The sequence below is a fragment of the Rattus norvegicus genome, chromosome 9 (genome assembly GCF_036323735.1).
Source record: "Rattus norvegicus strain BN/NHsdMcwi chromosome 9, GRCr8, whole genome shotgun sequence".
Lineage (NCBI taxonomy): Eukaryota > Metazoa > Chordata > Mammalia > Rodentia > Muridae > Rattus > Rattus norvegicus.
The window spans coordinates 91,870,621-91,898,620 of NC_086027.1; the positions used below are offsets into that span (position 1 = coordinate 91,870,621).

At 42.9% G+C, this 28,000-nt stretch overlaps 1 protein-coding gene across 1 annotated transcript in view; it reads left to right on the forward strand.

The window, feature by feature from the left end:
- The first annotated feature begins 13,035 nt into the window (after positions 1-13,035).
- The window catches only part of Daw1 (dynein assembly factor with WD repeats 1), a 37,078-nt gene continuing 22,113 nt past the window's right edge, over positions 13,036-28,000 (forward strand). Inside the window, exons 1-5 of the mRNA NM_001025025.1 lie at positions 13,036-13,110; positions 24,202-24,274; positions 25,220-25,364; positions 26,901-26,959; positions 27,874-27,996. Of these exons, the coding sequence (NP_001020196.1) occupies positions 13,071-13,110; positions 24,202-24,274; positions 25,220-25,364; positions 26,901-26,959; positions 27,874-27,996 (440 nt within the window). The 5' untranslated portion in view covers positions 13,036-13,070. The remainder of the gene's footprint in view (positions 13,111-24,201; positions 24,275-25,219; positions 25,365-26,900; positions 26,960-27,873; positions 27,997-28,000) is intronic.

The following is a 28,000-nucleotide window of genomic DNA, read 5'->3' on the forward strand; positions in this document are numbered from 1 at the left end:
AGGTGCAATGTGTGCTTTGAGCTTTAGTAAGGTTTCTTTTATGTACGTAGTTGCCCTTGTATTTGGAGTGTAGATATTTAAGATTGAGAGTTCATCTTGGTGGATTTTTTTCTTTGATGAATTTGAAGTGTCCTTTCTTATCTTTGTTTGATGACTTTTAGTTGAAAATTGATTTTATTCGATATTAGAATGGCTACTCCAGCTTGCTTCTTCAGACCATTTGCTTGGAAAGTTGTTTTCTAGCCTTTCACTCTTAGGTAATGTCTGTCTTTGTCTCTGAGGTGTGTTTTCTGTAGGCAGCAGAATGCAGGATCCTCATTGCGTATCTAGTTTGTTAATCTATGTCTTTTTATTTAGGGAGTTGAAACCATTGATATTGAGAGATATTAAGGAACAGTGATTATTGCTTCCTGTTATATTTATATTTGGATATGAGTTTATGTTTGTGTGCTTTTCTTCTCTTTGTTTTGTTGCCAAGACGATTATTTTCTTGCTTTTTCTAGGGTGTAGCTTGCCCCCTTATGTTGGGCTTTACCATTTATTATCCTTTGTAGGACTGGATTTGTAGAAAGATTTTGTGTTAATTTGGTTTTGTCATGGAATATCTTGGCTTCTCCATCTATGTTAATTGAGAGTTTTGCAGGATACAGTAACCTGGGCTGGCATTTGTGTTCTCTTAGGGTCTGTATGACATCTGTCCAGGATCTTCTGGCTTTCATAGTCTCTGGCGAAAAGTCTGGTGTGATTCTGATAGGTCTGCCTTTATATGTTGCTTGACCTTTTTTCGTTACTGCTTTTAATATTCTTTCTTTATTTTGTATATTTGGTGTTCTGACTATTATGTGACAGGAGGAGTTTCTTTTCTCGTCCAATCAATTTGGAGTTCTGTAGGCTTCTTGTATGTTCATGGGCATCTCTTTCTTTAGGTTAGGGAAGTTTTCTTCTATGATTTTGTTGAAGATATTTACTGGTCCTTTGAGCTGGGAGTCTTCACTCTCTTCTATACCTATTATCCTTAGGTTTGATCTTCTCATTGAGTCCTGGATTTCCTGTATGTTTTGGACCAGTAGCCTTTTCCATTTTATGTTATCTTTGACTGTTGTGTCAATTATTTCTTTGGAATCTTCTGCTCCTGAGATTCTCTCTTCTATCTCTTGTACTCTGTTGGTAATGCTTGTATCTGAGGCTCCTTGTCTCTTGCTGTGGTTTTCTATATCCAGGGTTGTTTCCCTTTGTGCTTTCTTTATTGCTTCTATTTCCATTTTTAATTCCTTCATCTGTTTGATTGTGTTTTCCTGGAATTCTTTCAGGGATTTTTGTGATTCTTCTCTATAGGCTTCTACTTGTTTATTTATTTTTTCCTGTGTTTTTCTAAGGGAGTTTTTCATGTCTTTCTTGAAGTCCTCCAGCATAATGATCAAATGTGATTTTAAATCTAGATATTGCTTTTCTGGTGTGTTTGGATATTCCATGTTTGCTTTGTTGGGAGAATTGGGCTCTGATGATGCCATGTAGTCTTGGTTTCTGTTGCCTGTCGCCATCAGGATGTCTCTGGTGTTACCTTATTCTGCTATTTCTGACAGTGGCTAGACCTTCCTATAGGCCTGTGTGTCAGAAGTGCTGTAGACCTGTTTTCCTGTTTTCTTTCAGCCAGTTGTGGGAACAGAGTGTTCTGCCTTCAGGTGTGTAGTCTTTCCTGCCAACTGGTCTTCAGCTGTTCCTGTGGGTTGCTTGGAGCAGAAAAGTTGGTCTTACCTGTGGTCCCGGAGCTCAAGTTGCTCATGGGGGGTGGGGGGCTGCTTTTGAGCTCTCCATGAGGGCAGCAACCAGGAGGGTCTGCGCCACCTTTTCCCTGGAGCCTGGTGCACCGGGGTCTCAGATGGCATTATGTGTTTTCCTCTGGAGTCAGAAACGTGGGCAGAGTGTAGTCTCTTCTGGCCTCCCAGGCGTGTCTGCCCTTCTGAAGGTTTAGCTCTCCCTCCCTCGGGATTTGGGTGCAGAGAGCTGTTGATCGGTCCCTTCAGGTCTGGGCAGTGTCTGGACCATGGGGGACCTGCCGCTCCAGTGCCCCTGTCTTCTGGTCGACAAACACATATTTTAAAAAACCCATTCTTCTGTCCTAAAATACTGAACTCAATTTCCCCTCCCTCCACTCCTTCCAGTCTCCTTCCCACTTCCCCTCTCTCTCAGATCTACTCCTCTCTTCAGGAAAGAGCAGAATTCCAAGGAATATCAACAGAATATGGCACAACAAGATATAATAAGACTAGGCATAAAACCTCATATCAAGGCTGGACCAGGCAACCTAGTAGGAGGAAAAGGGTCCCATGAGCAGGCGAAAGAGTCAGAGACACCCCAGTGTTCCCACTGTTAGGAGTTCCATAAACAGCAGGCTAACAACCATAACATATGCAGAATAGGAAAAAAGTAGCTTATGTCTTTATACTGTTTGGTTATATCCATGGTATTACCTTTAAAGATATGTGTCATGAAATTAAAAGGAATTGGTTTATTCCACTGAGTACCTAACACCCTTTGGTCTGACATAGCCAAGGTTTCCCAAAGGAAAGCAACATTGTTCAGATAGAACCATGTGAGCTGCTGCCCCCTACTGTTGGGGAGCTATTTATCACATGAGAACCTTTCCCAGTGGCAAAATTCCCTCAGTGATAACTTACTTTGAATAGATGTTTTGACAATACTCGGCATGCCAAGACATATTTGAGAGGGAAAGGATTCTGTTATAAAGTGGGATCGCTGCATTATGACTTTCTAGAAAATCGTCTGAAATATCTAGAACTTGGGTCCAGTGTACTGCATGTATGTCATTGACTCGAACACTCCCGTGAGGCAGGAAGTATTAATGTCCTCCCTTTAGTTGGAAGCAACTGACCTTTTAAAAGTGACTGTGGTGATACATGGCAGAGCTGAAACTCAAATATCGGATCCCTCTGATAGTTGTGTCCTCTGATGTGCATGCTGCCTCCCCGAGGAGGATGACAGAGGTCTGACTCTCAGCGATTCTAACCTAGTCACAGGACACACCGTTCCCCACATTTGCCATTTGTTTAAGAGCAACCTGAAAGGAAACACAGAGGCTCTCTTGACTTGCAATGAGCGTATATCCTAACGAACCCATCCACACTGAGAATGCAACCCACTGAACATCACAGCTTAGCAATATAACATCCTGTTGAGTGTGGGCGGTTACTCTATGTGGTTCATTGATTCTATCCAGCATAGAAAGCCTGAATAAATATTAAAATTCAAGGATGAAAGTCTGTGATTTCTGTTGAGTATGTATTGCTTCCGCATCATCGCCAAGTCAAAAAATTGAAAAGTCTGTAAGTCAAATTATCCTAAGTGAGACTGGTCACACACTAGGTTGGAGTGGTATGTGGCTCACATAAGGCAATGTGTAGGGCTCTTATTGCGTAGGGTTAGCTTAGGGAGAGCTTCAAAAGACTGGAGTTCCTGTGGCTGGGAAGTCTCGTCAGCTCAGAGCCCCTTTCCATAGAGGAGGGACAGGATAAAGGCTGGCTTTGATGACCTTCTTTCTCCCAGCTTTGTGAATGTTCCTGTTGGCTTCACTCTGGAGGTCCTGGAAGTGTGATGTCTCACTCTTTCCCACAGGAGGTGCATCATTTACAACCATAGCCAAGGCTCTTTCTCCCAGCAAGACAAAGGGCCTCCCAAGAACTGGGTCCAGCCCATGCCCTTCTAACAGTGCCACCACCAGTGACTTGTCTAGACGATGACTGAAGACTGATTATCTAGGTGTGATAGAAGAAGGGAGGAAGACACTTTGTCACAGTCGCCTGTAGAAGGGCAATGTTGCAGAACTTCAATGAAATTTTGGGAACCAAGCTGGAGGGAAAAAAAACAAAACAAAACAAAACAAAAAAAAAAACAGAACAAAACCAAAAGAATAACATGTAACTTCCCTGAGCTGATGATGAACATTCAAAAGCCCCCACAAAGAAACTTTCATGTCTTGCCAAATGGGTGGAAACTGAGCAGAAGTGGTGCCCTGCTTCAGGCTCCAGTGGATTCTTAATTTTTTTTCCTGTTAAGCCAGAAATGAGGCATTTGAAAGACCACTGGGGTCATGGAATGGACTGTGAGACTTACTAATAGTTGGAGAGCTCCTTAAATGGTCACATGGTGAGGTTACAGTCTGCCCTGTTAATATTTGGGTGATGGTATAGCCATGAGAAATGTCTGAAGGACGAGGCAAGCAGTTTCATCCTGCCAGATGGGAAGTGAGTCCCTTGAAACCAGGAGTTCCTGTAATCATTTGGCAGTGATGTGTGTGGATGTGCTAAGACTGACTGCAGGTCATTGTCACTTCCCAGGGTAGAAAATAAGAAAGTGTAGGGATGCCAGAAAGGACCATGAGTGCCCCCTTCCCCCAGTGCAGCAGCTTCAGGCCAAGCCCATCCAAATAGGACTTGCCAACAGAGATTTAGTACCAGTAATTCAGCTCCTATTTAGTGCTTTGTTGCATCCTGGTAAGAAAACCCATAGCTATCTTTTGGGTTTGGATTTCCATGCTGAAGTTGGAATTTGAAGTATGTTTTAATAGACCTTTTGGATCTTCTAGTGTCCAGAAAACTTGAATCCAAGGTAGTGGAACAATTAAAAGTGAGAAAAGAAAGATGTCACTGTGGTCAAATATGCAGTAACTTTTCATTACTGAGCTAGATGACAGAACCCAGTCCCATCGGTAGAAGATGGTGGAAAGCATGGTGTACACACATAAAAACAAACACATGCACACACAAACACACATACAAACATACGTATACATACAAACACACACACAAACACACATACACACAACACACAAACACACATGCACAAACACATACACAAACACACATATGCACAAACACACATGCACACAAACACATATACATACAAACACACACAAACACACACACACAAACACACATATGCACAAACACATGCACACATATATGCTCACAGGGTGGGAATGAAGGTGGGGGCAAACAAAAGAAAAGAATAAAATTGGTTGGAAGAAGGAAAAAAATGAAAGTTAAAAGTAATGGAGCTTTCAATACGAAGTGACTGAGGAATCCTGGGTCACGTGACTTTACCTGACCAACTTGGTTTTCTATTTGAAGGTTTGAGGAGGGAGTGGCAGAGCAGGGATGTTGGGGAATATGTGATATGCAGTCCACATGCACCACACTCTGTGGAATGAAGTTGAATTGAATGTGTTGGAAAGATGAGTCTGCCCTGGTAATGCTTTAAGCAGCTGGAGTAGGAGGCTTATCAGGATTCAGGAATGAGAGGGATAAAATCCAGTGTAGACACGAGTAGGCTGTGGGATGTGAGCGCTGAGTGGAATGGAAGAAAGTCATTTAGAGTTGAGTAAGCAAAGGTGAGCAGGATAAAGGATCTACTTCATCAAGGCCAGGGAGAGAGGGCCAGGCTCTGGAATTGTAGTTTTCTAGCTAGCGACCTGCATTTTTTTCTTTTCTTTTCTTTCTTTTTTTTTTAAACCCTTCCCTAATCTCTTATGAAATGCACAGATACATTAAGAGCATGAAATTAGGATCTCAGAACTGCGAGGGAAATTTCATCTGGTTCTGTCGATGAGCCAACTTGGCAGCAAGTTCCGTAACTTGGCTGCTGGTCACACCACAACAGCTAGAACATTTCTGGTGCTGGGAAATGCTCTGAGCTTTAGAGACAGCCCGTGTTAGTCAGCTTTTCATTACTGTAACAATATCCGAGGTAAGGCAATTAACATTTTATTAGTTCCTTGAGAAATGTGATCATAGTCACTCCCCTCTCCCAAGTCTTCCCAGACACACCCCTCCCATATTCACCTAACTTTGTACTCTCTCTCCCTGCCTCCCTTCCCCTCTCCCTTCCTCCATCCTCCCCCTTCTTCCCTTCATCCATCATTTCTAGTTTGTGCTGAGGTGGATTCTTGGACAAAGCAAACTTCCATTGGAACATGTTTGACTTACCAAGGATAACACTCTTTTTTTTTTCTTTTTCTTTTTTTTTTATTAACTTGAGTATTTCTTATATACATTTCGAGTGTTATTCCCTTTCCCGGTTTCCGGGCAAACACCCCCCTCCCCCCTCCCCTTCCTTATCGGTGTTCCCCTCCCCACCCTCCCCCCATTGCCGCCCTCCCCCCAACAATCTAGTTCACTGGGGGTTCAGTCTTAGCAGGACCAAGGGCTTCCCCTTCCACTGGTGCTCTTACTAGGATATTCACTGCTACCTATGAGGTCAGAGTCCAGGGTCAGTCCATGTATAGTCTTTAGGTAGTGGCTTAGTCCCTGGAAGCTCTGGTTGCTTGACACTGTTGTACATATGGGGTCTCGAGCCCCTTCAAGCTCTTCCAGTTCTTTCTCTGATTCCTTCAACGGGGGTCCTATTCTCAGTTCAGTGGTTTGCTGCTGGCATTCGCCTCTGTGTTTGCTGTATTCTGGCTGTGTCTCTCAGGAGCGATCTACATCCGGCTCCTGTCGGCCTGCACTTCTTTGCTTCATCCATCTTGTCTAATTGGATGGCTGTATATGTATGGGCCACATGTGGGGCAGGCTCTGAATGGGTGTCCCTTCTGTGTCTGTTTTAATCTTTGCCTCTCTATTCCCTGCCAAGGGTATTCTTGTTCCCCTTTTAAAGAAGGAGTGAAGCATTCACATTTTGATCATCCGTCTTGAGTTTCATTTGTTGTAGGCATCTAGAGTAATTCAAGCATTTGGGCTAATAGCCACTTATCAATGAGTGCATACCATGTGTGTTTTTCTGTGATTGGGTTACCTCACTCAAGATGATATTTTCCAGTTCCAACCATTTGCCTACGAATTTCATAAAGTCATTGTTTTTGATAGCTGAGTAATATTCCATTGTGTAGATGTACCACATTTTCTGTATCCATTCCTCTGTTGAAGGGCATCTGGGTTCTTTCCAGCTTCTGGCTATTATAAATAAGGCTGCGATGAATATAGTGGAGCACGTGTCTTTTTTATATGTTGGGGCATCTTTTGGGTATATACCCAAGAGAGGTATAGCTGGATCCTCAGGCAGTTCAATGTCCAATTTTCTGAGGAACCTCCAGATTGATTTCCAGAGTGGTTGTACCAGTCTGCAAAAGGATAACACTCTTAAAGAAAACTGACAGCTCTCTTTCCCAGCAGTCATCTACTGCAAATAGTTCCTTGACTAGAATAGGACTTCATCTTTCCCTTCCTTCTCTGTGGGATTTGGTCTGGCTTGAGCTTGTATGGGGCTCATGCATGCTGTCATGGTCTCTGAGTTCATTTCTACATTGTGTTCAGAGGACACTGTTTTCTTGTATTCAAATCCACGGCTTCTGGCTCTTGAAATGTCTCTGCCCAGGGGTTGGGGATTTAGCTCAGTGGTAGAGCGCTTGCCTAGCAAGCGCAAGGCCCTGGGTTCGGTCCCCAGCTCCGAAAAAAAAGAAAAAAAAAAAAAGAAATGTCTCTGCCCCTTCCTCTGCTATGATTCCATGAACCATGGGAGTGTGAAATAGACATCCCATTTAGGGAAACGCATTCTGTAGCTTCTTAAACTCTTCACCTTAGAAAGTTGTGGGGTTTTGTGTTAATAACCATGCCTTGCAAATGGAGGCTTCTTCTGATGAAGGTGAAGCGATGCATTAATGTATGGGTATCATTATAAGTCATTGGGAGTCCATTTAAATCTACATCTACTTATCAGAATAATAGGATTAGGTTCTTCCACAGGACCTACAGCTTGTGAAGCTACAGGTTCTCGGCCCAGTGATGGCGCCCGGCTTGGGTTTCACCTCAAGGAGTAGACTGTAAATCAGATGAGAAAGTGGTTGGTTACTCATATGATGTTCATACCACTATTGCACCAGTGGGATGTCTGGCTAGGACAGATGTTTTGCTGAAGCTCATGGAGTTCAAAGCTGGGTAAGACTGATGATCCTTTTCTTGCAGCGTGGAGTGCATCACATCCTTCTGCACCATGAAAGCTAGCCAGTAGGAAGGAGGCCTCTCAGCCGGAAACAGCTTGTTGTATCCGTGGTATGAGTCTCAAGTGCATGGTGTCTTCAGCAACAGGGGATGGCAGCCATCAAATTCTGGATGATAACCAGAACATATGCAATAGCCTGTAATGTTCAAGGGTCTACGGGACCCCAGTGGCCAACAACTCTGATAGAGGCAATCCATGCCTGGTGCTAGACATTTTATTTATTCATTCATTCATTCATTCATTCATTCATTCATTTTTTAGCTTGTAGTGTCTAGTAGGGGCATCATTTCCCTGTTATTGGGCAACTCCATTTTAACTCTTCGCCTATGTGTATAGGTACAGACAATGCAAATTTTAATAGACGAAGCTAGTTTGGATCATGGTTTTGGAAACGTAAGTCCGGGAGAGATTGTCTCTGCTGTTGTGACAGCACATCTCAGTGGGGAGTGTGTGGTAGAGCTAAGCTGTTCACCTCATGGCTGAGACTCAAAAGGGAGAAAAGAAACGATTGGACCCTTCTATCAGTGTTCAGAACATACCCCGACCTAAGTGTGACTCATTTCAAATCCATCTGAACACTGATTCCTTTGCAATGTTGTTCAGAAATAGGTACCAGTACAGTAATATATCCAGCTTTACCAGATCCTTCATGCATATTTACTGGCTGACTCAGTGGTGCCTTACTGCCAATTTTCAAGTTCCAGGTAAGATCAGATGTTTCTGAGTCCTGCTGTAGGAGCGCAAGGACACTTGGGGAAATGGTAGAATGCAATAAGATATCATGTACTCTGGCACAAAGCAATCCCTCTACTCTGAGACGTATTGAGCAAAGTCACCTCTAGTTTTTATGCATAGGCCCCCTTCACTGCCTGGCTTCTCATGTCCAATATTTTCTTCCTCTGCAATAGAAGATGGAGGTTGTCTTTTATCTACTGCTGTCAGTGAAGATCCAGTGGTGCAGACTGGTTGCTGATGCGGGTCTCTCTCAAGAATGGTCCAAATGGATTCCACAAAGCCCAACTGTCAATGGAAGCTGTCTGTCCCCATCAATGCTGAGCTAGCCCCTTGCTGCCTAGCCTGACTTCTCGCCTTTGCCTCTTTGTCTTTCTCTGCCTCTGTAACTTTTAGGGATGACCCTCTCGCTTAATTTTACCATCCTGGAGACCTTATCACTCTCCCAGCTTGTGCCCACTGGCACTTGCCAGTTACTGGGATATCTAGGGTACAGTTACACAAAGGATTCCAATTTTGTCCGATATAATTTTTGGGTCTCATTCAGATATGAAGATAAGGTCTCTGTGGTAGTTTGAAGAAGAGATACTCCATCATCTACAGCATTTACATACCTGGTTCCCAGGTGGTGGTGCTGTTTTGAGAGGCCTACCAGGTGTGGTCTTGCTGCCACTGGGGGGTGGGATTAGAGAGTTTAAAGAATTCTGCTGTTCGACAGGAACCGGATGTAGATCTCTCCTGAGAGACACACCCAGAATACAGCAAATACATAGGCGAATGCCAGCAGCAAACCACTGCACTGAGAACGGGACCCCTGTTGAAGGAATCAGAGAAAAGACTGGAAGAGCTTGAAGGGGCTCGAGACACCATATGAATGCCAAGCAACCAATGCCAAGCAACCAGAGCTTCCAGGGACTAAGCCACTACTCAAAGACTATACATGGACTGACCCTGGGCTCCAACCTCATAGATAGCAATGAATATCCTAGTAAGAGCACCAGTGGAAGGGGAAGCCCTTGGTCCTGCCAAGACTGAATACCTAATGAACGTGATTGTTGGGGGGAGGGTGGTAATGGGGGGAGGATGGGGAGGGGAACACCTGTATAGAAGGGGAGGAGAAGGGTTAGGAGGATGTTGGCCCGGAAACCGGGAAGGGGAATAACAATCGAAATGTAAATAAGAAATACTCAAGTTAATAAAGATAAAAAAAAAATTCCAGTGTTCTCTCTCTCTCTCTCTCTCTTTCTCTCTCTCTCTCTCTCTTTCTCTCTCTCTCTCTCTCTCTCTCTCTCTCTCTCTCTCTCTCTCTATCTCTCTCTATCTCATCTCTCATGCTTATGATTTAAGATGTGAGTTCCTAACACACTTGCTGCTTCAGCCACCATACCTGCCTGCTGTCGCTCTTCCTCACCATGGTGGTGAAGCACTCCCTTTGGAATCTTAAGCCAAGTGAACCCTTCCTTTTGTAAGTTGCCTTGGTCACAGTAACAGAAAATTAACTATACCCTGACCGATTATGAATATAAAACAGAAAAGACCTGGCAGTGGGAGACAGGGCCCAACCTGAATCACTCAGTTTTGGCTACTTCAGGTAAACTTATTAAACCAATGCTGTGAATCTCAAACTTTATCCTTCGTGATTACCGCCAGCAGATTTGTTTCAGGTGGAATTGTAGGGCCTCCTTGCTGGCTTTTTTTTTTTTTTTTTTCCTGCTTAAGTCTAGGGAGATAGGAAATGAGCACAGAACAAAATTTTCTGAAGGATTCCCAGGGTTTTGTTGCTTCCATTTTTGGACCACATTGTGAGAACTGAAGGCCACAGTACTTTCTCTTGACTAGTTTAATTGGTTTAGTGGAGTGAAATTAAGGCTACTACATGTGTAGCTTCTGTCTGCTCAAGGCTTGTTCCCACAAGAACATCTCAGTTCAAACTGCTGCGATAAAGTGTCATGGACCACAGAGACTGCAATAAAGTGTCACGATTCAGGAGGCAGGAAGCCCAGGCATGGTGACCCTATGGTCAGTTCTGGTGAGTCTCTCTTACGGGTTTTAGTCTGTTAACAGCCTACTGTCTCCTCACATAGAAAGAGGATTGCAGAGCCCTCTGGGGGCACCCTTTATACCAGCCTTACCCTCAGGAACTAAGTGGTTCCCCAACCCTCATTTCCTATACTGTCTCTTTTGGGTAAGAATTTGAACGTATGAAATTTGGGGGGAGAGGAACGGACAGTCAGCCCACTGCAGGGGACAGACCCAGAGTCAAGCATTACACCCCGTAGAAGTCATTGCCAATGCCAATTGCTCATCTAGTGAGGGATTTTTGCAAAGCCATTGAGGGTTCGGTTCCTGAAGGGCAGTAATGTCACCCTGTGAGGAAGCCACACTAAACCATACACTGTGATGGGGACCGTCATCTGGGCAGTGCGTGCACCTTCCTTTTTTTTTGTGACTCATAGTTCAATGCACTGGAGGTGAAATTAACTCTGCACGCTGATTGAGCTACTGGTCCTGTGGCTTCTTGTAATGACTAAGTGATAAGTCTGCTTTAACCCCAATTTGAGCCACTGCCAAGGGAGATCTGAGTCCATTTGGCATTCTACCTTTTTTTTTTTTTTTTTTTTTTGTGGATCACCTGTTTGTACACAAACAGAAGACAGTAGTCTTCTAGGAAAATGGCTCAGGAGAACTTAAATTGGGTATTTGACAAGGGTTTTGGTTTGTTAAATGAGGACCATAATATCCCTAATAGAAGAAAGAGGTCCTTGGAGGAACGACTATGGCTTCAGAAACTGAATGGACTCAGTGTGCCACTTCTGAATAACTGTCCTCAGACAAAGACCAAGGCGAGGCCTGCTGCCTTCCTGGGAGGTCTTGGCCCTTAAGAGATTGGGGTTCTATTTGAAGGGTCTGTTATAGTTTGGGTTTAAAGAGCTATCTGTGTGTTGAGGGCTTGGACCCCAAAGGCAGTGGTGCTCAGGGGCAGGGTTTTCTGGAGATGACTGGTGACTCCAACTTCCTCACTAGACTGACTCCTGAGGGAGTCATGGCTTGACTGTCTATTGGGGATTAGTAGCAGCTAAAGGAACTGGGGCCTACTTAGAGGAAGGAGAACATTTAGGGGTTCCCTTAAGTTGTTCCTTCCCCTCCCCTTGTTTATTTCCTGGCCATGACAAGGTGGGTAGCCTTTTCTAGAACATGCCATGATGTTTCAAGGGTAGACCCCAAAGTGACAGAGCCGACCATAGACTCAAACCTCAAAATCTATCATCCAAAACAAGCTCTTCATCCTTCAAGTTGATTTCTTTCAGGGATTTTATTATACAGACAGCTGACCCATGGAGAAAGAGGGATGCTTCCTTTTGGATTAGGTCAAATACTGCAACCTGGGCAGGACTTTCAGAATCGTGTCCCCTTTCGTGGGCTATAACAGCAGGTACGGAATGTTAGTGCATCTCAGTATTGGTGATGGTAATTTCGACCATGTGATTTGGATCTGTCCATCAGATTTCTCCACAGTGAGGTTGTTTCCCCAATGGCTATGCTCTCAGATAGCAGCTGTGGGAGCAATTACACTGAGTAACACCGGTGAATGCAATCCACCAGGCTTCACTTCTAGAAAGCAAAAGTTTCATCTTTTTCTTCTCATCCCTTTCTTCTTATCCCTGAGCCGTGTAATGGCCAGTAGAAGGGCCGAGCAGGAAGACACAGTAGGCCACATACGCGTCTGTTTGCCAAGTGCGGGACACTTCCAGCCGGAGGTGTATTGCTCGCTTCTACTATGTGTACTTGTATTTATCTGCAAAGGCACGTTCCCTTCAACTTTCTTTCCAATCTTCCAAACAGGTAGTCTTGGTTTGCTTGTCTTTTAAAAATCTTACAAGAATTCCATATTCTTCTTTAACAACGAAAGGAAAGAGAAAATGTTAGTTTAGAGGCTTGGGCAGGAAATAGAGTACTAATCGGGCATGATTAAAATAGCTCCTTAAAATTGCATAACTGTATTTGCTCTTTATTGAAAACCCTATGAGCATTTTATTTTCCCCAATTATTTTTATTACACTCTAAAAGAAGCTAAAATGATGAGCCGATTTAGGGAAGTTTAAACAGTTAAAGGATTAACTCTTTTCCACGTGATGGACCCTTGTCATCCCTGAGAACACTGGCTACTCCTCTGACTGCTAGCTCAGCCGCGAGCTGAGTTTTCCTGGGTTGCGGCTGGGCTCTCCAATACCAGCCCGAAAACACTTGCGCATGCGCCACGGCGTCCTGCTGCTGTTTGTCCGTTTCCATGGCTACGAAGCCCATCAGGGTACGAGAGTAAGAAAATGAAGCTTAAGAGCCTCTTGCTTCGCTATTACCCACCAGGTACGGGGTTCCCACGAGTGGGCCCTGGATTCTCTTTCTGGGATGGTCCGGGAAGCAGAAGGGGGCGGAGACCGGGGAAGGGCTCTGAGTAGCCTGTTCTTGGTGACCAACTGGGACAGAAGGAAGCCAGAGCTCTCCAGTCTGGGTCTCCCACCCTTTTCACACACCTACCGCTGTTCCTCAAAATCCTTCAAGTGACTCTTTAAACTCCTTTAAGTTTGAGAAACTCTTCAAACTTTTAAATGCTTTCTAGTAAGTCATGAGTCTGAGGAGGGAGGGGCTGATGTGTAATGAGTAGTGACGCCCTGGTACAGTGTTATCTGGAACCACAGAGACGAACCTCCTGTTATTTTAACGTCTTAATGATCAAGTCAAAGCAAAGGAAACATAAAAGAAAAAAATGCACACTCAACTGAATGTACACTTTGTCACACTCTCCAGTCTGTTGCAGTAAGAAATCAGTTGATTATGAATCTACAACGTAACCTGCTTTGGGCGCCTTTCCATATGACTTTAAAGAAGGCCAGAATCCTTGATTGCAATGTGGTGATTGTGAAATAAGCCGACAGGATGCTGCTGTTTTAGACTAGGGTGTGCTTTCTGGTGGTCGGTTGGTCACCATTAGAGAGAAAAATAAAATACAACGTGTTGAGGAAAATTCCCAGCTTCTAACTAAGAACTCATAAATAAAAGGGTCAGGGGTGGGGTGAGGCTCAGTGACTAAAGGTACTCCTGGCCTAGCCTGATCATCTGAGGTCCATCTCAAGGGGTAGAAGTGAGACCTTTGTCCCTGAAGTTATTCTCTGACCTCTGCACACATGTGTGCGTGTTCTCATGTCTGCATGTGCACATGCACATAACATAACATTGTAATTGAGAGAGAAAATACAGTGAAATATGTAAAACAATACTCTTGAAACTTGGCTCAGGATAGCGGCTAAATGTGGCTCAACGGCACATTTGGGTAAAGAAACTGCAGAGATTTCAGAGTAGAGAAAATTAATTCACTTTGTCCCCAGTTTAACCAAGACCGTTTCAAGGGTGGGGACTTGAAGAATCTCAGGACGTGTGCCTCATTTTTTTCTCAGCAAAGAAGCCAACATTTTAGCCCATCATTTAACCCCAAATGTCTAATATCCGAGGTTGTCATGATTCCTTTCTTTGAGACCACACTGATTTCATTGTTTTTATACTTTGTCCCCTATCAGTAGGTAAGAAGATCACCTGTCTTTTTTTTTTTAAACCCATTTAAAAATTTTTTTCTTCAGAAGTCACATGGCCATCCTTCCCCTCATTGATATTTCTCATGGTTTCTCTCTGCTCAGCCTTTTCCGTCTATTAATAAATCCTATCAGCTCTACTTCCAAAACGTTTGGTGGATCTCTTGGTCCTCTTTCCCCTCAGGGTTTGACTCAGCACCCTTTTCATCCGCTAATACACTCCAGCCTTTCATCCAGGTACCTGCCATCTCTTGTTGGGAAATTTCAGTGTCTTGGCTTTTAGTCTCATCTACTGTTTGCCAGTAGAATCTGAACCCGACACCTCTAACAACTGCCTATTATGCCCCTCTAGGGCTTAGAGTAGATCTACAGTCTGAAGGAATTGGCTCGGCCTGCTCTGTTGACTTCTAGAACTTTAGTCACTACCCTCTCTATAGTTTAGGTCTCTGACCTATTCTTCTACAACTTACAAAAAGGCCTGCCATGCATGATCCCCTTTCTGGACAAAGCTTCCCCTAGACCTTACGATGGCTAGTCTCTCTTTACTTTGTTTGAGCCAATGTAACTGACCCAGAAACCTTCCTTTTCCACAGCTAGTTAAGTACGGCTTACTGACTTCCTGTACAGCATTGCTCTGCTGTTGTTATTTTTATCATCATATGACACTGTGGTGGTTAGGTTTTTTTTTTTTTTTCTTAACTGGACACAATCATCTGGCAAGAGGGCACTTCAATTAGTAATTGCCTCCTGCCCCCACCAGATTGGCCTATAAGCAAATCCATGGTCTTTTTCTTAATTAATGATAAATATGGGAGCACCTAGACCATTATGTCTGGTGCTAAGCCTGGGCAGGTGCCTGGATTGTATAGGGAAGCAGGCTGAGCAAGCCATGGGAAGCAAACAGTGAGCAGTGTTTGCGATGGTTCTGGTTGCTGCTCCTGCTTGAGCTCCTGCCTGGACTTCCTTCATTGACAATCTGTTCTAGGTATGTAGAAGCCAGATAAATCCAATCCTCTCTCCCTCCAAAGTTGCTTCTAGTGATGATATTTCTTTATCATTTACATTTATCAGAACAGAGTCTGATAAATGATCACCCCACTTCTATCCCTTAGCTGTGGAGCTCAGGAATGTGGGCTATGAAGCCTGAGCAGCCAATTCTCACACATCAGAAATTTCCCTCAGGTGAGTTGATCAGACACATCAAGTTATCAGTCAACAGCATTTACCTCATACTTCTGCTGATTTTGCAGTTGCCACCTTGGTTGTCCCTCCCCTCAGTGCAAGCCTGCTTTGAGCTCCATGTCCTCCAACCTTCTCCTTTCTGTCTTTAGCTCTTTTCCTGTTTTCACTGTTACATGCTCTTGAGTCTGTACTTTTTAGGATCCCCCACTGACCTCCATGTTTCTGAATCCATTTGTTATGTCTCAGGTTGGGGGCACAGAGGTCCTTGTACTCTCAAAGAGAGTGCAGAGAGATCTAGGAATGTTAATCACACAGGAGTGCCTCCTCAGTGAAGGAGATAAAATCAAATACCTGCACTCTGTCCAGAAAGCTGAGAGTGGATTTTGTTAACAACCTGGTAACCTCTTTGCTATCAGTGGAAGCAGACCTTGCCCAGATTCCCCCAAATGGTTATTTCAGACTCTCCCCTCCCCAGACCATTACTCATCCTTAGGAGCCACATGCACTTTATGGCCTGCTGACTTCTGTGATGTCGGTTAGAGACCATGCTAGATTCTAGGCATTTTGGCTATAGACATCACCCTCATAGTCACTTACATTTTGTAAAAGAGTTTCTATCTAGTCATGCCTTAAGCTTTTTTTGTACATCTGTAATTGGACTGACTGTTGCCCGGAAACCTCCCCCCAAATTGTACTGTGTTTTAAGTATGCTGACAACGAACCGCCAGGTATTAGACTCCCCAAAGTATGATCCAGGTCGATGAAGTCAGCGTGCACAGGTTTTCATTCTTATGTTCTTTCCTCTCCGGCACCTGGAGGGAGCTCCTAAATTACAGTTCTGAGCAGACAGCAGCACGGTACAAACATGACTTCTCTTTGGTTTCCAAGATGAGCGCTCTGCCATTCTTTCACCTCACTATTACTCCTAGCTTTGTCCTGTTGGCTCCTCTTCTCTCTTAGTTTGGAATGCACCAGACCTCTGACTTCAAACTTCTCTTACCTATTGGCACTTCTTTGCTGGGCATCCTCATTTGTGTAGCAAGTGTTCTCAAATGTTTAGCCCTTTCCTTTCCTCAAAGGTATATCAAATGAAACCTAGATTGCTTCGCTTTCTAAAACTTTCTACCTTCCCAAGGTAGTTTCCAGCCTTTTTCTGATTGTATCACTTACCCCACCCCACCCCACCCCACCCCACCCAACCCCACTCCATCCCAGGGCTATATCAATCCGTACCTACTTACTTTTTACTTTCCCCACAAGATAAGAATTCCATTAGGGACTTGGCCTACCTATTTTCAGCAGCTACACAGACCTTGGGACATAAAATATCCAGTCACATGTGTGTTGAATAAGCAAGCTTGATGAGATGATATGCAGGGAACATGTTGGAACTTTAGCTGAAATGTGACAAGAACAGAGAAATCTGATCTCTGCTCGATCCAGCTCTGAGAGGCAGTGTTCTAGCAGGAGTCTCAGACTTATCGCAGGCTGAAGAATCTGGCCTATAACGTTTGACTTAATGATTATATTTCTAGTGAGGCCATATGACTTCACACAATTAGGTATTTATGACTTAACTTCCAATCCCCGGGGTGGTATTTTATATGCAAGTTTTCCAGACTACTGAGTAGCAAGTGGGTGTTTTAATAACATTATCATACGGGATAAAAATGCTCGACACGGAATGCTTCCTGTACTCCATCAGGTCTGTAAAGAGAATCATTTTGTTCAGCCTTCCGAGGCTCTCATTTCAATTCTCCTACTTACAAGTCTGGGACATCCTTCTGTTAGCATTCACTAAATCAAACCCATCCCTACCTAAATGCCTGATGACCAAGTGCACATTGCAGGATGTGTCTGAGCCAATGTAGACCATTTCCCCGCCTGTGTTGGTCACGAGCATTGGTTACTAACTGGTAAGATTTTGGATTTTTGAAATTTAGGTGCTCACTGAGCCTTCCCACCAGCTAGCCAGGGCAACCTTGGTCACCTTTGTTGTTTGGTGTCCTTGCTCTTTGGTTAGGAACTAAATACACAAATACAGTCAAACTGGCCAAGGTTCCCATCACTTCCAAAGCTTCAGTCGTTCTGAGTAAAGAGTACTACTATTTCTTGATGCGCTGCTGATGTATGAGGGCAGAGGCTTCTTTCTGAAGTGTTCTCAGAATTATGCGTTTCACATAGTGACTGACGACCAGCAGACGGTGAAGAATACTGAGGTGCGGACACGACTCCCAGAGGGAAGACGTGTATTACCAGCACCTCTGTCTTTGTTTTGTTTAGATATTCTCTGTAGCTCTGCTTGGAGCCCAGTCATTGTGAGGAGGACAAGCACATGTGCGTTGGCACCTTGTCACAGTGATGCAGCCACATGTCCTCATGTTGATAGAAACAAGATAAGAAGTGGACAGAGATAGAAACCAAGCAGACCTTTTGGAAAACTCGGTTGCTAATTTTAAAATACATTTTCTTAAGACACTAGATTGTATAATGTGGGGTTGCCAACTTCTATTTTTTCCCCAATCTTTAAGGCATAGATTATTGTATTACTCCTCTATCCCTCATAGCAATGGTTCTCAACTTTGCTAATGCTACTTCATAACTGTACTTTTGCTACTGTTATGCACAGTAATGTAAATATCTGTGTTTTCGGATGGTCTTAGGCAAAGACCCACAGATTGTGCCTAATAGATTTTACCTGAAAATGTTTTTTTCAAATGCCTACTATCCTCAATAACAGTACACAACACTTCAATTTAAACATAGTGTAAAATCCTATATTCCCAGTAAAGGAAAACTGTTCTAATGATAACAGTGCCTTCATTCAAGTAGGCTTTACCTAGTTCAAAATATTGTGTCTTCTTTGGGTCAGATAATCAGGTAGAGCCCCCATTCCTTAAGAGTTTATACCCTAACAATGTTAAACCCTAACACCTTTTCTCTCTTCTCTATTTTGCTTTTAGTTTTCTTATACTTTTATAAATTTATGGGCATATTTAATTAGGACTAAATCTTTAAGAACACATTAAAGAAGAACTAAGAGTGCTCTCATCCTCTGGAGTATGTGTGATCCCCTGATAAAGTCAGCTCCAGTTTTTAGGCTCATTACCCCTGTCACTAACATCCATGATCTGTATTAATTTATGATAATTATATTTTTATTTTCTCTCATTAATGAAGCAGCGATTTTTTGTATATTCTTATTAATGAGGTAGACTTTTTAAAAAAGATTTATTTATTTTATGTTATACACTGTTGCTGTCTTCACGCATTACAGAAGAGGGCATCAGATCCCATTACAGATAGTTGTGAGCCACCATGCGGTTGCTGGGAATTGAACTCAGGACCTCTGGGAGAGCAGTCAGTGCTCTTAACCACTGAGCCATCTCTCCAGCCCTGGGTAGAGACTCTTATTTTGTATATTTTCTCTCATTAACGAGGGAGAGATTCTCAGTTTGTATATTTGTTCATCACTGTCTGTTGTATTTTTATTTTTCTAAATTAACCACTCATGCTTTTTTGCTTTTTGCTTGCTTTTCTTCTTTAACATCAGGCTTAAAGTTCTTTGTACGGATCTCCCTGAGTTGAAATGTTTCCATGGATCATTATTTGTTTTTTTTTTTTAAATGCCATCAACATTACCATGTGGGAGCTTAAAATTAATTGCAAAAGTCTCTCTCAAAATTTTCACTTTTATCTGTTGAGTTTCATGTACTTAAAAAAACTGGTTACAGATTTTGAAATATAAAATATAAATATGTTCCATTATTCAAACTACTACATTTTATTAAAAATTTAACTTCTCTAATCAACTTGCAGCATGTTTTTGCATGTGTGTAGCAGATAAATGATCTTAAAATTTTTTTAAAACAAGGTCTTTTATTTTTTAGATTTATTTATTTTATGTCTATGCGAATACTGTGTCTGTCATCAGACACACCAGAAGAGCAATTGGATCCCATTACAGATGGTTGTGAGCCACCATGTGGTTGCTAAGAATTGAACTCAGGACCTCTGGAAGAACAGTCAGTGCTCTTAACCGCTGAGCCATCTCTCCAGCCTGATATACATGTTTATTTTCAAATATCCGATGGATTTTTGCACCATTACTTGTTAAATGATACATTGTTTACTCGTTAATTCTGTATGCTCCCTTACTTCTTCTGGTTGTTGCTAAATGGTTCAGATATATGGTGTGTTTCTCATTGATTTTACAGTCAGGCACCCAGTAATTCCCTTTGCAATAGTAAATGGGATCTTTCTATTTCTATTCATTGCATAGTCATTTGTTAATATGTACATAATTCTTGTGTAATTTTAACCTTAGATCTTTGAATTGTTCTTTTAAACCACATTCAGTTTATTTCTATATCATAGGGCATTTAACTGTGTTCTTAAAAGACTTTAAAATGTGATGGATTTAACGAAAAACTAGGGATGCAAACTAGAGCGGGTAGGGAAGCAAAGGGTGCATCTGGGAGGAGATGGAGAATGGCAGGAGTATGGTCAAAACACATCGTATGAAACTGTCAAAGGACTAATAAAAGGAGAAAAATGTCAATATCCACATTTTGCTGAAAAGCTCATCATGCTAAACCATCATCACTCTAAACAAGAATTTTGACTCCTTAAAACCCTTTCTGTTTTTAGGTTTATTTTGCAACTACAGACCTCGAGTCTAGCTCCAAATCTTTACTAAGACTATCTCCAGTTGTAGTGGGGGAATGCCAAAGAAAACTATGACAAATAACACCCTAACTCCAGTGTTTGCCTGTGCTAGAAGGTTCTGGGACGTTCCATCAGTCACTGAAAGCATTCTGAATGTTTTTTTTCCTATTCTAAGGCAGTAAGCTTCACTACTCGACAGATACTTGGGTGACCTGTGTAGGTTTTAAGTATCGCAAGACTGTGTTGCAAGGAATTCCCTCCAAGGTTGTGACATCAAGAAGGGACCCCAAAGAAGGAGCAGGGGTGGGAGAAGAGCCTCGTTTGTTTTTTTTTCTTTATTAACTTGAGTATTTCTTATTTACATTTCGAATGTCATTCCCTTTCCCAGTTTCCAGGCCAACATCCCCCTAACCCATCCCCCTCCCCTTCTATATGGGTGTTCCCTTCCCCATCCCCCCCCCATTACCACCCTCCTCCTAACAATCACGTTCACTGGGGGTTCAGTCTTGGCAGGACCAAGGGCTTCCCCTTCCACTGGTGCTCTTACTAGGATATTCATTGCTACCTATGAGGTCAGGGTCCAGGGTCAGTCCATGTATAGTCTTTGGGTAGTGGCTTAGTCCTGGAAGCTCGGGTGGCTTGGCATTGTTGTTCATATGGGGTCTTGAGCCCCTTTAAGCTCTTCTAGTCCTTTCTCTGATTCCTTCAACGGGGGTCCCGTTCTCAGTTTAGTGGTTTGCTGCTGGCATTTGCCTATGTATTTGCTGTATTCTGGCTGTGTCTCTCAGGAGAGCTCTACATCCGGTTCCTGTCAGCCTGCACTTCTTTGCTTCATCCATCTTGTCTAATTGGGTGGCTGTATATGTATGGGCCACATGTGGGGCAGAGCCTCATTTGTTTAACATGATGGCAAGTCACCTACACGTCTGTAACTTAAGAGCTCTATTGTGGGGAGCTGCAATTGAGTTAAAAATTACAAGTAATGGTTAACGTATTGATAACAAAGCCAAGTACCAATGAAAGATAGACAGATAGATGATGGATAAAGGATAGATAGATAGAAGATAGATAGATAGATAGATAGATAGATAGATAGATAGATAGATAGATAGATAGATAATAGAGTGAGAAAGAAGAATCCTTGGACAGAGACACTAATGAGCATTAGTGTTTACCAATAAAGGAGAGTAAAGGAACAAAGTCATTGGAAGAGAAAGAGGGAGAACATTTGCAAAAGCCCAAGGAAGATGCATTTGAAGTAAATGGTGTGAGCTTTGTGACTGGGTACCTCTGAAGGGTCATGAGTAGAAAGGCATGGGGCGTCAATCAAAATAAGGGGTCCGATGGTACATACACAAACACATACCATGTTCATGTGTTTAGTGAGCACCTCGGTGGTCCTTAGGAAAATATACATGGTTGTGTGAACTGTAGAATGAGATACCCCTCGAAGGCCACTTTTACTTGAAAGACTGACAGTAACTGACACTTTTTAGATTTGAGGCATTTGACGGACATTTGCTTGAAAAATAACAAACATGAACCTTCAAGTTTCTCCCGAAAGCCCACGTATTTCTTGCCAATGATGAATTTGAGCTTTCAAAGAAAAGAAAAAAGGTTCAGAAAGTTTGGACCCACCACCAGGACCTTGACAGTTTGCCAGCAGAGGGCTTTCTGATGACAGATTGGCGGTGCTGCTAACAGAGGTGGCCCCTGGAAGCTCCATGATGGAGTCTGTGAACACTTCAAAGCTCTGCGTAGTTTGAAGAGTGTTTTTCCAGGTTCACCCATGTAAGAACCCACAGCAAATCTGGATTTTAATGTACCTGTGTATCAGAGAACTCACCCAAGTGGTTGTAGTGCCATATTGCAGCTTTAACTGTTAAGTTCCAATATCATATTGACGAAGAATGAAGAACCACCCTCACTTCAAAAGGCTTTTAACTGTCTGCACACGGCCATCTTTTTCTTGTATTTCATCCAAAACAGCAGATGTGTGGTAGGAACTTGAATGCAGAAGTGGGAGTAATATTACAGCTGGCTTTAATTAGGCTGCATGTGGAAGCTGTGTAAGACTGCTGTGCCGCTGTTCCGATGAGTTTCTTTGGGGGAACATGTGGCTATTTTTTTTTAAAGTATACTGTCATGCTGGTATGTGATGAATCTGCTGTAAAAACCATGGAAATGCTTTAAAATCCTCAACTCTAACATGGAGACTATTACACACTAAAAGCATATTTGTAGACCCAAGGTGTTTGAAAAGTGTAAGTTGCTCTTGTGACCCACACTTGAGTTTGGAGGCAATGCAGCTGCTCCCAGAGCAGGTACAACCAAGCAGGCAATGCATGAGACCAGGATGTGACCAGGCCTTTGCTCTAGTCTCTTTCCTTTCTGCTGTGTGGGTTGATTTCTAAGTGTTCACAAACACAGGTAATGTATCTAGTCATCTGAGTATGACTGAGACAAACCACAAATATAATTTCAAGTTAGCCCCCCTTTTTATAAACTTCTCATTTGATTCATTTTAATAAGTTATTTTTTATAAGCCGGAGACTTTGCCCCCATATTTTTAGTCTGATAAGTGTTTCTTCATAGTAAGTTCTTGCCACATGTTTTTTTTCCCATTAGTTAATTAATTTATTTACTTTACATCCTGATTGCAGTGCCCCCCGCTCCACTGCCCCAGTCCCCTCTCATACAGTTCCTCCCCCACCACTCTACTCTTTGCCTCTGAGAACAGGGAGGTTCCCCTTGGGTACCAACCCACACTGGCACATTAAGTCACTGTAGAACTAGGTACATCCTCTCCCACTGAGGCCAGACAAAGCAGCACAGTTAGGGGAACAGGATCCACAGGCAGGCAACAGAGTCAGGGGTGGCCTCTGCTCTAGTTGTTGGGGGGCCTGTATGAAAACCAAGCTGCACATTTGCGACATATGTGGAGGAGCCTATGTCCCTCTCAGTCTCTGGGAGCCCCCAAGGATCCAGGTTAGTTGACTCTGTTGGTCTTGTGGAGTCCCTAGCCCTTTTGGGTCCCTCGATCCTTTCTCTAAGTCTTCCAGAAGACTACCCTGTTCTTTCTAAAGTCTGTCTGTGGGTCTCTGCATCTGTTCCTGTGTTGAGAATTCCCCCTTAAGCTCTGTTTGCTATTTTTTAATTGGTTATTTGATTTGCTGGTGTCTAACTTCTTGAGGTCTTTATATATTTTCATATTAGCCCTCTGTGTTAGTAAAGATCTTTTCCCATTTCATAGGCTGCCATTTGTCCTATCGATGGTATCTTTTGTTGATTGTGTTCTTATGCTGGCCTTTAGCCATCTGGTTGTCTCTGGTGTTGGTTGACCTGGTAGTCCCTGATGGTAGAAGGCCTCTGGAATTGCAGCTAGAGCTGGTTGTCCTAGTGGCAGCAGGCCTCTAGGGATGCAGGCAGAGCTGTGGCCTAGGAAATGGAGTGTGGATCTGGGATTGCAAGTAGAGTTGTGGATGGAGTGAAAAAGGGACCTCTTGGCTGCTGGGCTTGCTGGAAGACCCAGAGGGCAGGGGTCCATCTGACTGTCCTAAACAGCAGCATGCACTAGGGTCCAAGTGTTCATACTTGTGAACTGACAGGGGATAGCTCACATTCAGAACACAGTGCCACACAAAATTGAAGACTGGATTTCAGATTGGCAACATCCTAGCCCTCGGGGAAGCAGGTACTGGCAAACCTCTGATGCTCTTTGGCAAGGCATTCTAGTTGAATGGATGAACTTTGAGAGACCCTGCCTGGAAAAAATAAGGTAGAGAATGATAGACTTGACCTTGACTCCTGCCCGGTGACATATGTGCTCTTGCAAGTGTGTGCACACCCTCTTCTGCATGTGTACACAGCCACATGAACTCGTGCATATACCGCACACAAATACAGAGGCAAAACAATTAAAAATCTGAAAAGTAGAAGTGAGGAAAAGAAAAAAGCCTCTTAAGTGCATTAACCTTTCCTAGGTTTTCTTCCTATCACTTGTCGCTTGTTTATTTTACAGGAATTATGCTGGAATATGAAAAAGGCGGAGAATTAAAGACCAAATCCATAGATTTACTTGAGCTCAGTCCTAGGTAAGTGAGCTGTGTACTGCAGGGCGGGCTTCACGCCAGAAGCGTTCAGACAAACACCCTGATGAAGATGTATGACTGGGCTGATGTGACTTTATTATTAAAAACATAAAGCTCACTATTCTGCCCTTTCTTTCCCCCCTTTTCATTTTTCTGAGCAGGACTATTTTAAAAGACGATCTGGTTAGTCTAGAATAGCTTTCAGAAGCTATTGAAGACAGAGTGGCCAGCTTTCCCCATCCGGGTAGAATAGCCCCAGCCAGTACACCAGTATTGACAGGCTACCATCAACGCAGATCCATACTGTACTTAGGCTCTCGGAGGCTTGCCCTTCCCTTCTGTGTTCCAGGGCCATAGCCAGGATCCCATAGATCACCTTCATGTCTCCATCATTCTTCTCAGCAGTATGGGTTCCTCAGGCTCTCCTGGTGTTGGAAGCCTTAATACTCCTGAGCAGTACTGATTACTTAGTTTCAAAGATGCAATCTAGCCTGCTGTTTCCTCAGTAAAAAAGTATTTTACAAGGCTGGCAGACTGTCAGGTTTGAGACCAGAACTCCCCTCCACTGAAGCTCCATGTGAGCCTAGAGGAATTCACCTTCATAGGTTGAAGTACCCAGGATTCATGATGTAGGAAACGCCATGCTGCACAAGCAGAGCCAGCATGCCACATGGACCAGTAGCACCCTTAATTGAAAAAAGCTACAAACTTTGGTCCTGGATTTCTTTCTCCCGGAAATAGGTCTCCTTGTTCTGTATTCCCCCTCCCGAGAGGAGCCCATCCATTACTGGCACTTGTAATGCACTGAGGATTCAACCTTAGGTCCTCCTGTCTGTACAGCGCGCACCTTTACCCAGCGAGCTGCCTCCCTGGCTTGAAATAAAGTAACTCTTCATGTTGTAAACATAGATGTAAATTTGACATGCAAGTGTTTGGGGTGAATTTCAGTACTGATGTCAACACCCTAGTAGGAGAGATCCAGAAAGTGGAGCCTCTGATCACAGCATCTCGGACAAAGCAAGTCAGACTCCTAGTGCAGAGGCTTCAGGAGAAACTCCGGCAGCATTGCGACCACAACTTCTACCTGTTTAAGGTAAGGAGTGCTTCGGGACACCAGGGCCATGGCTGCTACCTTACCTGTTAAAGGCACGCATAGGGACTCCAGGAAAGACAACTTTACTAATTTCTCTTAAAAGTAATCTTTTTTCTTAAAAGATAGGGGTTTCTTTTTGTTTCTCTTTTGAGGTAGGGTTTCATTGTGTAGCCCTGGCTGTCCTGGAACTCACTGTAGACCAGGCTGGTCTCAGACACTGAGATCCATCTGCCTCTGCCTCCCAACTCCTGGGATTAATTGCGTGCATCGCCACCGCTCCAGACATGTTTATGTTTTATTCTTTTCCTAGAAAAAGACTTGTTTGTGGTTTTAGTATTTCACGTGTGTTTTGCCAAGACGAACCCTTCGGTAGGAATTTGTTGAAAGAATGAGTGACTCTCAAAGTACTAACTCTTGAGAAGTTCAAGAAGGACTTAAAGTCAATTTACTTCTCCACTTTATTAGATTATCAAAATGATTTTCTAGTTAAAGTACTGTATTTCATGATTTATCAACGTTTTCCATTTCCTGCTTTATTATGAACTAAACTACAAGTCGGTGAATTATTGACCAAATATGGTAGAAGTATGCTTTTATTTCTATATGTTTCTGACAAAACTAAAAATATAACAAATGCATCTATGTAATTACTTAAGAACAGCTTTAAAAATTAAATTTAAAATGGTTTTAAGATTTTCTCATGTTACACTGGATTATCATTTTGTTTTAGGCATCATCATCACCACAATCATTATCATAAAAACTATACTTCTTATTTAGCAATTTAGCATTCATTAACTCTACTTGATATAAATATCCAGGTTCTCCTCAGTCCCCATCAATTCCAAGTTCCCAGAAAATAAGGTGTTTCATTTTTACTTTATCCAGCAGGTGGCACTGTTTTATCACAAACACGAGCCGTGTAACTGCAGTGACCCTGTAATTTCTCATGTAAGGGAATGTACTTGATAGCCAAAAGGCAGCTAACCGTACTTGAAGTTTAGAAGCAGATCTGTCTGATGCTGACTCACCCCAGCTAACCACTCGTCCAATCGGCTATTCAATTACTATATGTATTCAATGACCATCCATTAAGTGTCCACTAACTGATAGATAACATAGGAGTTCAAAGATAAATGAAGCATTTTAGGATTAAAATGAATAATGCATTGTAAAATATATTTGAAACATACTTAATGTTTTTCTTATGTACACTGTTCAAACTTCCATAGAAAACCGTATGTAGCATGTATAAACAATGTTACAACAGAGTGCCTTTTGGAATCCTCTTCAGTAACCACAATTCATCTTAATAGTAAATTGGTATTGACAGAAAATGAGTCCGTTACTCCTTGGAATCATCTGTGGCTACTGAGAGGACAGTTTGTCTTTTATTCCTCTTTTGTCTGTTTATTGAGGATCTTGTCCATGACCTATGGCTAAGAATACATCAAAAGTCACCCTTTGTTTAAAGTTAAAATAGATACATTTAATTTGGTCCGAGTCTAAAATAAATGGTGTTTTCTTCTGTTGAAGGTTCTCAGAGCACACATATTGCCCCTGACCAACGTGGCACTCAACAAAGCAGGCTCCTGGTAAGGTCCCCTTGTTCTTTTTAACTTTTATCAATTAGGATGAACATTTCTGAGGGTTTCTCAAATAGTTCAGTTACCTACAGACCTAATGTGTCCATCTCGTGGATATCCTGACTCTGCTAACTGTGGAGGACGGATACAAGCACTTGCTCCCACTGCTCTGACCCAAGTTTTTCTAATAAAAAGTTATCATTTTTGTGTGAGAAGCACCTAAGTTATCAATCGAGTGCTACAGCCAAGAATAAGCAGTCTCGGGGCAGGCCACTTGGGCGCCTGGTTCGTTGCCTGGCTGTGGGAGCTGCCAATCAGGGGCAGCACTATGGCTAGCTGGGTCGGTTCAAAGAGGGCCTTTCTATCTAGCTTTGTGTTTTGGTGTACAATGCTTAGAACCACCAATGCCACATTCAGAGAATGCTTTGCTCAGCTTCGGATCGGGCAGTCTGGTTAGGAAAGTGGAGATAAAACGATTGTTTTCATATATGGACATGTAAATATGCGTTATCAGTTCCCCGGATTGCTGTAATAAAGTAGCACAAGCCAAATGGCTGTGACACAGATGTGTGTTTTTATATTGCAGAACACAGTTACAGAGACTGTGTAGAGTGCAGAGGAAGAGAGGGTGAACGACACCATCCAAAGCTATGATCCAACAACTGGGAGCTTCATCCTAATCACATCACAGCATTTGCAGTTTCATAAAAGTCACTACAATGCACACTTTAAGTCAAAAAACTTGAAACTGATTTTTTGTTCTGAATGTCTGATTTCCAATATTAAAAGGCATACCAGGGGTTAACAAAGGGGTTATCCTTAGGAAAACAACAAACAAACAAACAAAACACCAAAACCAAGGTATCTATGAGCACACTGCCCGCCACGCTCACCATGCACTGTGTTCTTATCCCCTCTGTTAGTTTTATCACAGGAAGCTACGATCGGACATGCAAGGTTTGGGACACAGCGTCTGGAGAGGAGCTGCACACCCTGGAAGGTCACAGGAATGTGGTCTATGCCATAGCCTTCAACAATCCGTACGGGTAT